We start from the raw sequence: 17305 nt of genomic DNA, 5'->3' as shown, positions 1-17305 counted from the left end.
GGTACATTTCTTTTCTTGCACTTCTTTGTTAATCAAGTGGTTTTCTTCTTATGAAATTCTAAAACTGAAGAACCTGTAGGTAAATAACTGTAACCCAACATGTACTTTTCTTATGTTAAATCAGTAACATCATTTTAAGCAGTTTCTTGTAGTTTATTTATTAAGAATATAGATTATCAATTTAATATTCTATTGAATGATACAAACATTTGTGGAATGTATTTTTGGAAGCTCCTGCAAGAATGTACAATTTTGATCTAATCTCAGCAAATTTAGAAAATCCAATTCTTATAGTAGTATGAATGCTTTGATTTTGACTTTTGCATACACACCTTTCAAATTGAATGAAACTTTTATTTTTGTTTCATTTCTTTTAGTTAATTTTCATTTCCAATTAATCTTTTTTTCTGAACATATTGAAACTAATTCATATCATCATTCCATAAAAATATTTCATAGTTTTAGTGTTTTAGTGTTTATTGTTTTAAAAAGGTCTTCCACTTTTACTTTCTTGATCTGACAGTAAAACACTATAATTTTGTTTTCTAGTATCAATTATTAAATATTGAGAGACATTGAAATCTCTCATCTTTTTTTTTAGATTAATTTTGACTACAGACTTAGAAAATTAATTTTTACTTATGTTAAATGACATATAATTAGATGATTTACTGTCTATGATTATTTATTAAAGGAGAAATAAATAATTTTCATTCTCCAAATAAACTAAGTCATCAGAATCAGTCTCCAAAGAAAGACTTAATTCTGGTTTTCTTTTCAGCTATCTTGTTTGCATTATTAACTAACTATTAGGGCTTTCTTTCTTTTTTCACAGGTTTAGCAAAGTACTCTTTTTTACATTGGAAATGCCTAAAGATGTACATACTAAATCTTCAAGATTCAAAATGAAGACCTCAGGCAAAGAACAGTCTGTCACGTTTGACTCTTTTCTAGAAAACTGTTATTTTAGTAGAACAATATAATTGATACTTCCCTGAATGCATAATATTCAAAAATGAATATCATGGACATGGTGTCATGGTTTTTTTTTTTCACCAAGATTACGAGTTTAACTTGTAAAACCATTAAACTTTAAGAGATGGCAGCACTAACCCAATTAAAAAAAAAAAATGGACTTAGATTGTTCTTTGCCTGAGGTCTTCAAATGTTTTACTGGTGAATATATTTGGCATGCTTATTTGATTCAACATTGGGTGAAAAAGTTCATTTCAACAGTTAAAACATAAAGATCTATCCAGATTTTAATTTTGTTACCTCTGAACTTTTATAAAATTTTACGGTTTTCTTTGATTTTCATCCGACAGAACGAAGACAGTATATGCATTTCGTCTATTACCATTTTCCTCAAAAAATACTAGACCAATTTCGATGCAGTTTTTCCATTACATAGATACCACCTCAGAGCAGATTCTTAGATTAGTTTTACAGTAGTTATAGGCCACCAGGAGGCGCTGCAGTAGATGGGTTTCTGTGAAACTGTTGGGCCAATTTCGATGAAGATTTGCATTACATAGGTATCACCTCAGAGCAGGTTCTTAGATTAGTTTTACAGTTATAAACCGCCAGAGAGTGCTTACTGAGCATGAGTCTGAATTAGTTTCTTATTTTAACATAAAGCATAGATCTTTTAGGACTTATAGAAATTTTCTCATATATTTTGCTATTAAATCTTTTAGTAAAATATGGTCGATACATCGTTTTTTATTTAACTTTAACTTAACGTTGTTTCTTCTGTACAGATTAAATCTGAAAATCCCATAGAAGATCAGTTATTGAAGAAAATAAAACTAGAAAGAAATTATAATTATGAAGATGAAATAATTTGTTCTAAAGAGTGCTTGCCTAACTATGAAGAGAAGGTAAGTTCTTTATCACATGATTTTTTTATATTGTTTCATCATATAAAAGCTGGTAAATATTTAATGTGTAAATAGCTGTTGTGTATAACCCATTAACTGCGACATAAAAATACATAATTTTTTTCTAAATAAACTCTTTATTTCATCTATTATTAAGTATAAAAAGCTAGAAATATTTTCATATCAATAAAGAAATCAATTGCTGCTCAGGAATAAGATGGTTCATCGACACATCTTTGGCAAAAATCATGTAAAACGTGTAATTTTCTGAAGAACAAGACATATGAACAATTTATTAAATTGAAAGTAATGCAGTTACAAATGAACTATTTTAATTTTTTGTTTTTTTTTCTTTTAATAAGAAAATTATTTATTTTTCTTACTGAAAATGAAATTCTTGAAAAGATTTTGAATGTAGGTGTACTTTACATTTTATACAAAAAAAATGGTGATTTTTGCATAGCTTATGTCTTTATCTAGCTTTTTTCACATTCTCTGAAATAACATGTAGCCTATTTGATTATATCGAGCATCTTCTGGCAAACTGTTTTTTTTATGGATGACCCTTGGTTGCCGTTGGTGGTGAAGAAAAATAACCTTTATTTTTTTCTTCATTCTCAGCAATGCTTTACAGTATTTTTATTTCTTCACTCTTTATCATGATAATACAAGAGAAGACTTAAAGTCAATTTGACTGATTTTACAAGTCTGTATATTTTCCATGAATTTACTATAATACAATCAATAGCATTTGGGTCAATTCATTTAAAGTGACTCAAGGGTGGTTGCTTGACCAATTCTAAAAATTTAAAACTTAGCCACTTGTTTCCTACATGTCTCAGGACCTTAAAGCTATTTTTTTTTTATTTTTTATTTAAGCAGTTTACCTGTGGCAGCCAATTTATGTTATGGTGCACATACCTATTTTTGTGATTATAAGTGTTCATGGAAAAAATTATAACTAAAAAACTATTGGTCCTGGAAGGATGATACAAAAAGCAATTTATTCATATTTTCTCAAGGTAAAAGACTGTTCCAGTGGTTTATTTACCTATCTCTCTTCATTCTATGAGAAAATTACCAATAAAGTTGAACATGAAAAACTGTGAAATTTCACTTTTGGTAATTTATTTCAAGACAGGATGGCAAACAGAATTTGATTTATTTTTTTATATGTAGGTATACGTTAGTAGGTTTACCATAAATAATATTAATGGTGATATATATTTACCCCTAAATTTTTATGAATTTTTGAGAACTAATTTTTTTTTTTAAATGCATATTTTGGCTTCAAATAACTCTGATGGGGCTGGTAATAAAAATCTCAAATTTGCAAAACTTGCAATGTTTATGGCAAATGAAAAATTTTCTTGTGTATTGTACTAATAAAAAAGCTATAATCTCTGAATAATCATGAAAAACCTGTTAAAAGCGATACCATTTTGACTCGCTAAGTAAGTGTTCCAAGGGGGTTTCTTGTCTTCTTGGCACTTTAATATTTTTATTACTGTAGTTGAAATACACTTGTTTAAACCATTCAATTGCAGTGTTCATGTTTAACAGGCGCTGGAAGTCATTTCCTGTTGTTAAGAAAATTCATCCTGCAACATGTTTTTTTATGTTTGTTGCATCATTTAGCTTTGCAGTTACAGACTGGTCAGTCTACATTAGTCACTGACATGTTCACATTTTTACCAAGAGTCTCAAACTTCATCCTGGGTTGTATTTATTAAATAAATAAGTTTCACTTAATAATATTATATTTGAAAATGTTAAAATCAGGTAAATTTTTACATTATTTTTTCAAGTAATTCCACCTAATCAATGGAAGAACAATGTTCCATAGAAATTTATGTGAATGAATAGTGTCTCAAAACAGTGAATGGTACACTGCCAAAAGAACTCATTAAAATTTGTGAATTTAGTGATGAAAGTCAACAACTTATTTTTTTTTACATGTTAATTCAGATGTCACTAGTGTTTGTAAATATCATAAAAAAAATTTTTTGTCAAAATTCATTCATGTGTAGGGACAGTTCTCTTGTGACCCTTTGAGAACTCATAAAAAACAGTTAAGAAAAATGTAAGACAAATAACAACATTAGAGCAAGCTCTGAAAGAACACATTTTTCCAAATTTAAATTTAGTTCCTGGAAAGTTTTTTTGTGTTAACTGTTTCAAAGTATTTTTTCTCAACAGAACAAAACTATATGAATGCGAAGATCAAGAGCAATACATTGCTCCACATCACAATATTGAATAATTGGATGCTGCTTGTAGTATTTTGGGTGAATCACCTCCATCAAACTTGCAAAATTTAAGCACGGATCAAAGGTCATAAGCATTAAAATTTTAAATAAATAAGGTGGCTACTGATCTGCAACCGATAAGCAAGAGTGGGTACCGATCTGCAAAGTCCTGAGTAAGTTGACATCACTTGAATTAATTACAGCGACAAGTCGTTCTCACACAATTTCAAGATAATTATCAGAGGAGATATCACAGCTGTTGGTTAACCACACTGAATAAAAAAGTTTCATTTTTAAAAAAACAGGCTATTACATTGAAGAATAATTAAAATTTTGCTACAATTTATATTTTTGTGGATACTGTTTACAAAAAGAAAGCAATATAAAAATAAAAGTAAATTCTTGAAAAAATATAGTTTCTTGAAAGATAAAAGTAGGCTACTCATTGAAATCTCAGTTGGGGTAAGTTTTAGAAGCATTTTTCAATCAAAATCATATTAGGTTACTAGTATTGGTTAAGTTATCATTAAATTATGACCTATCATTAATAATTTTAAAAAACAATTTTAAAAATATTGATAACATCAACTTCGACATAACAACAACATAGGGGCTAAATATAAAAAATGTAAAGTGCAAAGAAGACAAGAAACTCCCTTGGAGCACTTATTTAGTCAGTCAAAATGGTATCACTTTTAACAGGTTTTTCATGATTTTTGAGAGGTTATATCTCTTTTCCTCCTCTATGAATCATGAGACCTTGCTGTTGGTGAGGGGGCTTGAGTGCTCAATGATACAGAGTAGCTGGACCGAAGGTGCAACCATATCAGAGAGGTATCTGTTGAGAGCCAGACTAAGGAATTATTTCTGAAAGAGGACAGCAGCTCCTTCAGTAGTTGTTAAGGGCATGGGTCAGGACGACTTAAACACCCATATCAACATCACTCAATACTCTGAATACTCCACCGCTGAAAGCAATGGAAAACTACAGCTGCTTTTTTCCAAGAAAATGTAGCTCTCTTCATTTTCATATAGCAATGATGGAGGTGCCTTCCTTGGTAAAATATTCCGGAGGTAAACTAGTCTCCTGCCCGGATCTCCGGGTGGGGACTACTAAGGAAGGGGTCACCCGAGAATTAAAAAATAACATTCTACGAGTCGGAGCTTGGAATGTTAGAAGTCTAAAAAAGGCTGGTAAGTTAGAAAATTTAAAGAGGGAAATGGATAGGATAAATGTAGATATAGTAGGAATTAGCAAGAACAAGAAGATAGGGAAGAGAGTAAAGTATTTCAAAATGCATAGCGATAGAATCATTGTAATAAGGATGAAATCAAAACCTAAACCAATAATGATTGTTAACGTCTATATGCCTACAAGCACCCATGATGATGATGAGGTAGAGTGTATACGAAGAAATTGACAAAGCAATTAAACACATAAAAAAAGATGAAAATTTAATAATAGTTGGATATTGGAATGCAAGCATTGGAAAAGGCAAGGAAGAAAATATAGTGGGTGAATACAGGCTGGGCAAAAGGAATGAAAGAGGGGACCGACTTATAGAGTTTTGCACAAAGTATAATTTAGTAATTGCCAACACCCAATGTACAAATCATAATAGAAGAATATACACATGGAAAAAGCCAGGCAATACTGCAAGGTATCAGATAGATTATATCACGGTTAAGCAAAGATTTAGAAATCAACTTGTCGACTGCAAAACTTACCCTGGAGCAGATATTGATAGTGAACATAATTTGTAGATTGGGGTTTGAAAACCTGAAGAAAAGATGTTGGATGAATCGGTGGAATTTAGGGAAGCTTGGTGAAGAGGAGGTAAAGAAGATTTCTGAGGAAGACATCACAAGAGGTCTAATAAAAATGATACTAGCAAATGGAGAGGAAGAATGGGAGACTGTTAAAAAGGAAATCAGCAGAAGCAAATAAATCAGCAGAAGCAAACTTAGAACAAAGAGAAATGGTAGAAAACCTTTTATTTCAGACGATGTATTACAGCTGATGAATGAACGTAGAAAATATAAGAATGCTAGTGATAAGAAGTAAAAGGAACTATCGACAATTAAGAAATACTACAAACAGGATGTGCAAACTAGTGAAAGAAGAGTGGATTAAAGAAAAGTGTTCAGAAGTGGAAAGAGAAATGAACATTGGTAAAATAGATGGAGCATACAGGAATGTTAAGGAAAATTTTGGGGTACGTAAATTAAAATCTAATAATGTGTTAAACAAAGATGGTACACCAATTTATAATATGAAAGGCAAAGTCGATAGGTGGGTGGAATATATTGAAGAATTATACAGAGGAAATGAATTAGAAAATGGTGTTATAGAGGAAGAAGAGGACGAAAGGGGAGAAACAATACTGAGATCTGAATTTAAGAGAGCATTAAAAAGATTTGAATGGCAGAAGGGCTCCTGGAATAGACAGAATAACTAGAATTACTGCGCAGTGCAGGTGAGGAAGCGATTGATAGATTATACAAACTGGTTTGTAATATTTATGAAAAAGGGAAAGTTCCGTCAGGCTTCAAAAAGAATATTATATTCATGATACCCAAAGATAGCAGGAGCAGATAAATGTGAAGAATACAGAACAGTTAGCTTAACTAGCCATGCATCAAAAATCTTAACTAGGATTCTATACAGAAGAATTGAGAGGAGAGTGGAAGAAGTGTTAGGAGAAGACCAATTTGGTTTCAGAAAAAGTATAGGGACAAGGGAAGCAATTTTAGCGCTCAGATTAATAATAGAAGGAAAATTAAAGAAAAACAAACCAACATACTTGGCATTTATAGACCTAGAAAAGGCATTCAATAACGTAGACTGGAATAAAATATTGAGCATTTAAAAAAAATTAGGGTTCAAATACAGAAATAGAAGAACGATTGCTAACATTTACAGAAACCAAACAGTAAAAGTGATAATTGAAGAACATAAGAAAGAAGCCGTAATAAGAAGGGAGTCCAACAAAGATTTTCCCTATCCCCATTACTTTTTAATCTTTACCTAGAACTAGCAGTTAATGATGTTAAAGAACAATTTAGATCTGGAGTAACAGTACAAGGTGAAAAGATAAAGATGCTACGATTTGTTGATGATATAGTAATTCTAGCTGAGAGTAAAAAGGATTTATAAGGAACAATGAACGACGTGGATGAAGTCCTACGCAAGAACTACCGCATGAAAATAAACAAAAACAAAACGAAAATAATGAAATGTAGAAATAACGAAGATGGACCACTAAATTTGAAAATAGGAAGAGAAGAGATTTGGAGGTAGAAGAATTTTGTTATTTGGGAAGTAGAATTACTAAAGATGGACAAAGCAGGAGCAATATAAAATGCAGAATAGCAAAGGCGAAACGAGCCTTCAGTCAGAAATATAATTTCTTTACATCAAATATTAATTTAAATGTCAGGAAAAGATTTTTAAAAGTATATGTTTGGAGCGTCACTTTATATGGAAGTGAAACTTGGACGATTGGAGTCCCTGAGAAGAAAAGATTAGAACTTTTGAAATGTGGTACTATAGGAGAATGTTAAAAATCAGATGGGTGGATAAAGTGACAAATGAAGTGGTGTTGCGGCAAATTGATGAAGAAAGAAGCATTTGGAAAATGTAGTTAAAAGAAGAGACAGACTTATAGGCCACATATTAAAGCATCCTGGAATAGTCGCTTTAGTATTAGAGGGACAGGTAGAAGGAAAAAATTGTGCAGGCAGGCAACGTTTGGAATTTTTTTTTTTTTTGTTTTCAGTCATTTGACTGGTTTGATGCAGCTCTCCATGATTCCCTATTTAGTGCTAGTCGTTTCATTTCAGTATACCCTCTACATCCTACATCCCTAACAATTTGTTTTGCACATTCCAAACGTGGCCTGCCTACACAATTCATGACGTTTGGAATATGTAAAACAAATTGTTAGGGATGTAGGAGGTATACCAAAATGAAACTACTAGCGCTAGATAGGAATCTTGGAGAGCTGCATCAAACCAGTCAAATGACTAAAGACAAAAAAAAATCTCTTATTTGTACAGTGTTTTTATTTGTCATAAACATCTACAAAAACACTGCAAGTTTTTTGCAAATTTGAAATTTTTATTTACCAACCAGCCAAAATTTGCATTTTTTAAAAAAATTAATTTTCAAAAATTTATAAAAGTTTAGGGGTAAGTATATCACCATTAATATTATTTATGGTAAAATTACTAACATATACCTATATATAAAAAAATAGTTCAAACTGTGTATGCCATCCCTGCCTCTTGAAAAAAATTACCAAAAGTGAAATTTTTCTGTTTTTCATGTTCAACTTTATTGGTAATTTTCTCAAGAAAGGAGAGAGATAGGTAAATAAACCACTGGACCAGTCTTTTACCTTGAGAAAATATGATTAAATTGCTTTTTGTTTCATACTTCCATGGCTAGTAGTTTTTTAGTTACGATTTGTTCTGTAAACCCTTACAATTACAAAAATAAGTGTGTGCACCATAACAAAAATGGCCGCCACAGGTGAACTGCTTAAATAAAAATTAAAAAAAAAATAGTTTGAGTCCTGAAATTTGTAGGAAACAAGTAGGTAAGTTTCAATATTTTTTGAATTGGTCAAGCAACCAGCTTATGTTTTTTTTTGGGACACTTCAAATGGGTTGTCCCATTTATAAACAATGGCCACCACCATTTTTTTCCATAGAGTCGAATTCTATAATTGTCTTAGTAATTCGTACTTTTAGTACATTCTGCTGTTATTAATGGCTGAGCAATGATGGTGTCTTTTCTTTCTTTTTGGCTCTTTTCATATTTGATTATTGATTTATACCATTGTGGTTATTGGCAACTGTCACCACTGTATTATCATTGCATCTAGCAACTGTTAAATTTGTTTATTCATTGGGCAATTAGGAAGCCTATTTTATTTGACAGTGCTGGTCCAAAATTTCTTTTTTTTTCAGTAAATTAAACAGATTATATGTAGAAAAAATTCTATGCTCATTAGGATTGGTATAACATTAACAAATGTAGAATTACTTGTGTCCATCCGATGACTATATTCAGATTTTTCTTTGCACCTCCGTATGGATTAAATTAGTACACATACCCGTCTGAACTACATAAACATCTAAGCTAAAATCCAGATGATTAGGTTAAATAACCTAATCATGGTTTTCCCTTGATAAACATTTTTACTGATTGCCTACCAAAATATGGCACCATTTCTACACCAATAGATAAATTATGAGAAAAAAACACCAAATTGTAAATTCCATTAGTTTCTATAAAAGTAGAAACTGAACATTTTTTTAAATAACGACTTCTATAAAAATAGTAAAATGATGAACAAAACAAAAATTTAACGATTCAAACATAAAAATAATACAGCGTGGGATTGCGAAGTTATTAGTGTATTTGTAATGTAAAAATAACATATTGCATGCCTATTGTGTCATTCACCACTCCTTAAGCCAAAGGTGTGTAATCGCTTCATTATTTTTAACAACCAGTATATTCATTATCAGTCTTCAAAATAAATAATTTCCATGAACTGATGAATAAAAGCAATACGTAAATAAGAAAAATAAAATTGAAATATTATTTTTTAATAAGCGTATCACATTCATTACATACCTAGTACGGAAGCGATTACACGATCTCATAAAATACAGTAAGTTGATACGCAAATAAACTCACTAATTAAAAATCTGTACCATATATTTTTTTTGTGATTACAACACCTAAGAAAACCAAGGCAAATTGTACAAAGTGCGATAAATTTTATAGAAATTAAAAAGAAAAAATAATGTTTACAAAAAAGTTTAGTTATTAACATGCACCAAAACTGTACCCAGATATTGCTTTGTAATATATGTAAAACATTTAACAGGACTTTTGACATTTTTTACTTCTCATTGTTTAATTGTCAAAACACACTCCCTCAGATATTTTAGTGTAACCGTTAGGTTGTATGAGAATATGATTTTATTTGAAGAGCTCTAATATAATTTCAGTCTTATATCAGATAGTGAAATCACATTTAATGTCATCTTAATGACAGGTAGGATAAAAAAATTTATTGTAAGAAACACAGTTTATTATAAAATAATTACAGTTAATATATAATTCTGCAGTACCTTAAAATATATTTGGTTAGCTGTTTTTATTAATAAATAAATTTTAAAATTTCATTTAATATCAGCTCCTCAAATATTAGATGAACTCTATTACTGTAGAAGTTAAGAAACATTTAAATATGGTAAAATTGTAAGAAATGGTAAGCCAACCTAACTTAAGCATAATTTTAAATTGATAGTTCATGAGAAAATATATAATTTTAAACATCGTGGTAATATAATTGTAACTAATAATAATGAATAATTATTTATTTTTCAGCTGAAGAACTTTTTTACTGAACATCTTCATACTGATGAGGAAATCAGACTTGTTTTAGAGGGTTCGGGATATTTTGATGTGAGAGATAAAAATGATGAGTGGATACGTATTGAAGTTGTTCGTGGAGATTTGATTGTCATTCCTAAGGGAATTTACCACAGATTTACTTTGGACTCCAAGGTAATAACAAGCTTATTTCGTAATACTTTCTAAATTATTAATCGCTCACCAGTAAATTATAAAAGTTAATGTTTGGTTATATAAAAAAAAAGATTTTAGAATGAGTAAGTAAATTTTTATTATTTACCTCATTTAACACAATAGTGATTTCAAGATATCTTCATTAGCAATTTTATACTTAAAATGCAATTTAAAATATTCCACACTATTTTAATGAAAATTTTCTGTCAAATAATTAAGTATACTAAAACTGTACTTAAGAATAATAAAATTGTCAAATAATTAACTTGGAAATGTCAAGTTAATAAGAAAAATGAAGACTGTATTCAAATATTCTTTACAGATGTGTGTTTTTAAGATGTAAGCAGGTCATAATTTTTGAATTCAATTTCTTAGTACATTAATCTATTTGTTTTTAAATACAACTTATTTATTATTTATCTATTTAATTTTTTTATCATTGTTACGAACTTCCAGCACATTTAAACTGTTTTCATAGCTTGATGTGTGTTTACTTGCAATAAATGTTCTATTACAATGCAAGTTACTGTACTGCCAGTTAGAAAGGTTCTAAAAATGTTTTTTGCTGGTTTTAAAATTCCATATTTGTTTATGTAATAGCAATGGTCACAGTTAATTTTATATTTTATACATCATTAATCCTTATTTTAAGTTTTCTTTTTGAAATTATTAATTATGAAATTTTGTGATTAATGTGTCCTATTTTGTACCTTTCTATAATACATTTTCTAAAATTTTGTTAATTAATTTTATTTTTTTTTTCTACCTCATTTTTAAATAATATTACTGTGTTCTAGTAAGGTTAAACAGTTAAAGAGAAGTACTTAATTATCTGGCAGTGTTCTTTATTCAGAATAATGTACAATATTTTTAAGGGTATTTTATATATGAACAACTGATGATTACAGTAAAACTGAAAGCTGTAGTGCAGTAAATGAGATAAGTAATAAAAAACTTACTTTATCTTTCTGCTTTGTTGATTAGTGCTGTTGGTTTTAGTATTATCAATTCAATTATAAGCATACATTCAATAATATTAAAAGATACTAAGTAATTCTGATATTTAAATGTAAGTATAAAAGGAACTTAAAATTACAAAAATCAAAGCTCATAATATTTTTTCCTTTTTTTTGAAGATATTTTTCAGCACCTCTGACTCCATCCTGCAGATTTTTTTAGGATTCACTAAAGTAAAGATTTTCTAGGATTCATTAAAGTAATTCAAAATATAAAAATAGACAGTCTTAAACAACTTTCCCATGAATTAATTTTTTTATTTCTTAATGGAGAACCGGAACTCTTGGCAAAACTGTCCTTAACTCACAGAGTATGAATCGTAGAAAAAAAGTCAGGATACAAATTTTAACAAACAAAATTTTAAACAACTAATAAAATATTTTAGAATTTCAAATAAAGCCTTCAAGACCATGCTATTGGGCCTCCTAGACCAATCCATCTGTTTGAATACGCTTCATTTAGGTAATCTTGAACTTGTAATCTGTAATGACCTGCACCCATCCAGCATGAACTACATTTTGTTGCATGTGTTTAGTGGCAAAGCTTCAAGCAAATGTGGAAGATCAGCTGTCAAGCATATATTTTACCATTGAGCATTTTTGGTAAAAAACAGAAAATAAATGGTCACCCAGAAAAACAGTTGTATGTTTACAAAAAAAACTGAAATTGGTGATGGTTCTCTGAAATTGCATGAGGGTTTTCAATTGATCACATATCCATGTGTTTTGGGTGTTAAGAATGGCCAATCTTCTAAATTTGACTTCATCAGTAAGCCAGTTTTTTTTTTTTTTTGATATGCCATTGGCATAGCTGAACACTGTAAGTAAAATCTCAAGTTAAAATAAATTGTACTTGCTGACTGTAATAGGCTTTGAGTTGCTGCCCACACAAATTTTCTGTAACTTCTTTCTCTTTTTTTATTTACAGATTCATCATTTTGACAACATCTGTTAAAAATGTAGGTGATTATAGCTTAAAGTAGCCTTTTTTTGTAGCTACATGATACACCTCTGTTTGTTTGAGATACCAGTTGTCTTAGCAATCTTACACACTTTCAGTTTTTTATTCTTTATTAGCATATCGTGAATTTTTTCAATATTTTCTGTAACCTCAGTTGGCAGTCCAAACATTAAGCATCATTGTGTGCTATATGACCACTACAAAAATAACCAAACAACTTACAATCTGTTCTAATCAATAAAGCTGGCTCACAGTATTTATTATCAAACGTGGCTTTAAGTTTCCTGTGTTGTTTTGCCTTGCAAAAAGTAATGTTTGATCACACAACCACCACACAAAATTTACTTTCATCCATTTTTCACAAATCGCCATACTTGGTCAATTCAAAGGACTCAGTGATGTGGTTATGAATGCATCTGAGTGAAACTTAGTGTATCTGCTAGCAGAGAAGTAATAAACCATGAATGACCTCAACAATGTGTTACAAGCCCAACCTCTTGACGTTGCACATATTTATCAAACATTTATCATACAAGAAAATAAATAAATAGATTTAACAAATAAATGAAAAAAGAAGAAATAGTAAATATTAGGCAAATAAAGAGGATTTATAGTGTAACAAAATAAATGTTTTCAACAGTGCTTTTAGAACAAAAATAAAGCTGTTGTTTTAGTCACCATCAATACAAAGCATAAATTTAACTTTACAGTTTTAGCTTTGAGACTTTACAAATTGGCGAAGTTTTTCTTTCTTTTGATGTTATTGCACTGCATTCCAGCATTGTTATTAATAAAATAATAATGGAGAATTTTGAAGGATTGGTTATCTAAACTATTGATTCTTGTAAAACAGAAGATGGAATAACAGTAGGTAACCCTCCATAAGAATTTCTAGCTATCTGTCAATGGTTAACCAAAAAAATGAAAGCAGAGAGGAATTTTTTATATTTACTACAAGTTTGGTTGAAAATGCATATGAGCTGTTTTTATATTCATATCATTATAATTAAAATTTTGTTAAAAGTAAACCAGATCAATAAAAACTGTTTAATTTTACCAATGAACTGAAAGTAAATAGATGTGTTTTCTTTTTTAGATTTAAACTGAATCTGTAGAAATAATAAAATCACTTTTAATATTTATGTAAAAAGTATACATATGGTAGATTTATTACTTACGATTCTTTTCATACTCTACAACTTAAAATAGCAGCTTTTATAATGGTTTATAGACCAAACCAAATGTTGCTTAATTTAAAGCAATAAAATTCACACAGACAAGAATTTATTAAAGATACAGCTAGTTAAATGGTTTTATTACAAAATTCAACAACATAGTAGCAGCTTAGTAAAATCATGGACAGTAATTGCACATTTCTCTCTATTTGGCAGCAAGTATTTGTAAATACAATAAACACAATTTAGGAAAGGTTGAGCAAATTAAAAGAAAGGTTGAAAATGTAGAATAGAGGATTAAAAGGAGGCTCTTTGTATATGCTGAAGAATAGAAAAATTGACAGGAAAATGGTCACAAAATTAACTATTAAAAACAAAAGTTTTAAATTGTACATATTAAATATGAATAGATAATTGGGAAACTTACCTTCTCTTCTATGATGCAGAAACTTCATTAATATGCAATAGGAAAACAGTTTACTATTCTCTTAAGTTTTGTCTGTGGAATGGCATATCTCGTTTGATTGGTTTAAGGTATATCTAAGTTGGTCTAAGGTACCTCTTCTTTGGTTTAAGCCATCTCAGTTGAGGTACATTTTCTTCTATCCAATCTATAAAAGATGTATGCATTAATTATTATTGGGTCATTTGAGTTAGAGGTTTTAGTCGTTTAGATGGTTTTTATAATTTAATGAAACAGTTTACTGAATTTTTACTCGTATTCTAAAAAAACACCAAAAAGTTTTGTTTTATAATGTTATGCAAGTTCTGTTTATGTTTTATAATTAATATCTTTTATTATTATGAGTATTTCTTCTTTTTTGTTTATTTATGAAATTTATTGATTTATTTTTTATTTATTTATATGATTAATCTGATTATGATGAACTATCAAATTGGCCAGTTACTCTTTGAAACCTTTTTAATCTGTTCTGCTTGTTTTCTTGTTTAATTAGTTTAAATAATAGTTTTATGTCAAAACAATGATGTTTATTTAATTTTATACTTCAATTAAAATCTACACCTATGGACAGTAAAAAGCATTAATCAAAAAAAAATTTTGTTATGTAAAAAATTACATTTCATTTTATTTAAAACAGATTTAATCTTGAAAAAGTTGGAACGAAATGGTTGTTTTTCAGTGTTTTTAAATTGAAGAAGCATCATATGAATGTTCAAACACTTCTCAATTTTGTTGTATAGAAAAAATTATTCTGGTCAAATTAATGCAGTTTTATATTTATAAATACATCCCTGACAAATATCAAGACTGATTATTCATAATAGTAGACTACACAGATACTTCACTAGCTGTCATGTACATTAACACCAGTTCTTAGAGGTTTAATTGATTATAGTATTTAGTATTTAAAATTAAATTATCTTAATGGCAACAGTAATTTTTTGATCTTTAGGAAATGAGTAACATAAAATATTTTTATTTTTTTTAGTAGACAACATTAATTAAGGGTAAGTAAAAAGTAATCAGTTATTTCATTTAGTCTTTTATATTTGATTTCTTATCTTTTTGTATAGTCTGATAATGTTTTCTTCTTTGAAAATGAAATCACCTTTTAGTAATTATTTTTATCTTATCTTTTCATTTTTTTTCTAGAACTACGTAAAAGCCAAGCGATACTTTGTTGGTGAACCAGTTTGGACTCCTTATAACAGACCTGCTGATGAAATGGAATGTCGCAAAGTTTATGTTGAAAAATTAGAAAAAGGATTTGGTACTCCATCAGCAATTAAAGTATAATAATGGTATTATAATTTTCTTAAATTTTTTTAAGAAAGTATGGGCTTCCAATAGTGTAAATGTTTTTTGGTTTTTTTTATAAATTTTAAATGTTTAATTTTACTTCTTATTCTGGCTGTTGTTAAATGAATGTAAATAAATACATTTTTAACTGTTAATGGATAGTATTTTTGTTCTTTAACTCTTCCTGTGCTTCTATTTTATTCAGTATAACTACGTTTTAAAATTTGTAAATATGTATTTTTTTAAATTTAGTTTATGAAGTCATTTTTAATACTGATATAGGAATGTTTCATTTTGCTTTAGCTTGCAGATAGTATACAAGACTCTGTATCTATATAATGGAAAATAGATATACTTTGTTTTCAGTACAATATAGCACATGTGACTACCCTAACCACCCGATCGATGTACAGATAGTGTGAATAAAAAATGTAAATTGGTGAGTTACTTTCTCTGAGGAAAAGATCATGAGGAAAAGATTATGTCCATTTAGTCAGAAGTATAAACTGGAATAGGTAGTATAAAGAGCATTAATTTAATATCAGTGTATATTAATTATTTTACTTGTGTTAATATGTCAACAAATTATAAAAACTAAATTATAAATGTAATGTTTTGTTCTAAATACAAAGTTTGCAAGAACTGATAGTAACTATAGTAAATAAAGTGTATTATTTCATAGTTATTATAGGCTAAAATTATACAGCAAATTTTATTTTGATATGTATGAAATGGCTAAATTAGTATCTTTAATTGTTGTCATTTCAGTAGATCAGTGAAAGCCCCTTGTTTTAACAGGTAATAGAAAAATAACCTCATCAGTTTAAGCAACTTTTTATTTAACTTTCTATTTAACTGGCCATAACAAAAATCACTGTACAAAATCATGTGCAAAGTAAGACATATTCACAAAATGGACAACATAATTAAATGCTGATATTGATAAATGAATAAGTAATAATAATAATATTTATTAAATAATAATTTATTAATAATTGTAGTGCATCTTATTTAGTATTTCTATTAGTAGCTAATTGTTGTAATAACATTTTTTTAACAACATTTTAATTATCTTATTAGTGCACCACATCGAAGTGAAATGGTATGCAATTCAGTATTTTCTTGCAAGTCCAGAAGGCATGCTACTAACCAACCATTCTTACTACAAAAAAGACATGTTCAACCGTACAACTTAAGAATATTTTCCTATTTATTTGTAATCTTTTCACTTATCTACAGCATGTGAAAATTAATGCTCCTCATTTTTATTTTTAGAGATACATTTCATTTAATATCTATGTAAAAATTCATAGCTTGCATATTATTTGCTTATTAATATTCATAAAAAATGTTTGCTACAGTCTACTTCATGAGCAAAAACTAAATTTTAATGGTGATTTAAATGGGGAACAAAAAGAAGAAGTTTTTTTAATAAGAAAAATAATTATAAAAATTAATTGAATTCATTAAGTACAATATTCTTCGTAAAAGAAAGTTAAATTCATACTGTTAAGCAGATTTTTATTTGAATATTTAAAAATTATATGTAAATTGAATGTATGTATTTATATATAATTACATACATAGGTATCTTTATTGATCTGCTGGATTCCCGTCTGTAGACTTGATGATAATGCGGTGTATCAGAACTA

General features: G+C 28.8%; 1 protein-coding gene across 1 annotated transcript in view; it reads left to right on the top strand.

Annotated features, from left to right (window-relative positions):
* Window positions 1-15808, top strand: part of Adi1 (acireductone dioxygenase 1) — a 28012-nt gene extending 12204 nt beyond the window's left edge. Inside the window, exons 3-5 of the mRNA XM_075372067.1 lie at window positions 1761-1880; window positions 10539-10718; window positions 15507-15808. Of these exons, the coding sequence (XP_075228182.1) occupies window positions 1761-1880; window positions 10539-10718; window positions 15507-15650 (444 nt within the window). The 3' untranslated portion in view covers window positions 15651-15808. The remainder of the gene's footprint in view (window positions 1-1760; window positions 1881-10538; window positions 10719-15506) is intronic.
* The last annotated feature ends 1497 nt before the right edge of the window (window positions 15809-17305 follow it).

This window comes from Lycorma delicatula, chromosome 1, assembly GCF_047948215.1.
Source record: "Lycorma delicatula isolate Av1 chromosome 1, ASM4794821v1, whole genome shotgun sequence".
Classification (NCBI taxonomy): domain Eukaryota; kingdom Metazoa; phylum Arthropoda; class Insecta; order Hemiptera; family Fulgoridae; genus Lycorma; species Lycorma delicatula.
The sequence above is the reverse complement of the archived record's forward strand: the minus strand, read 5'-3'. Positions and strand labels throughout refer to the sequence as shown.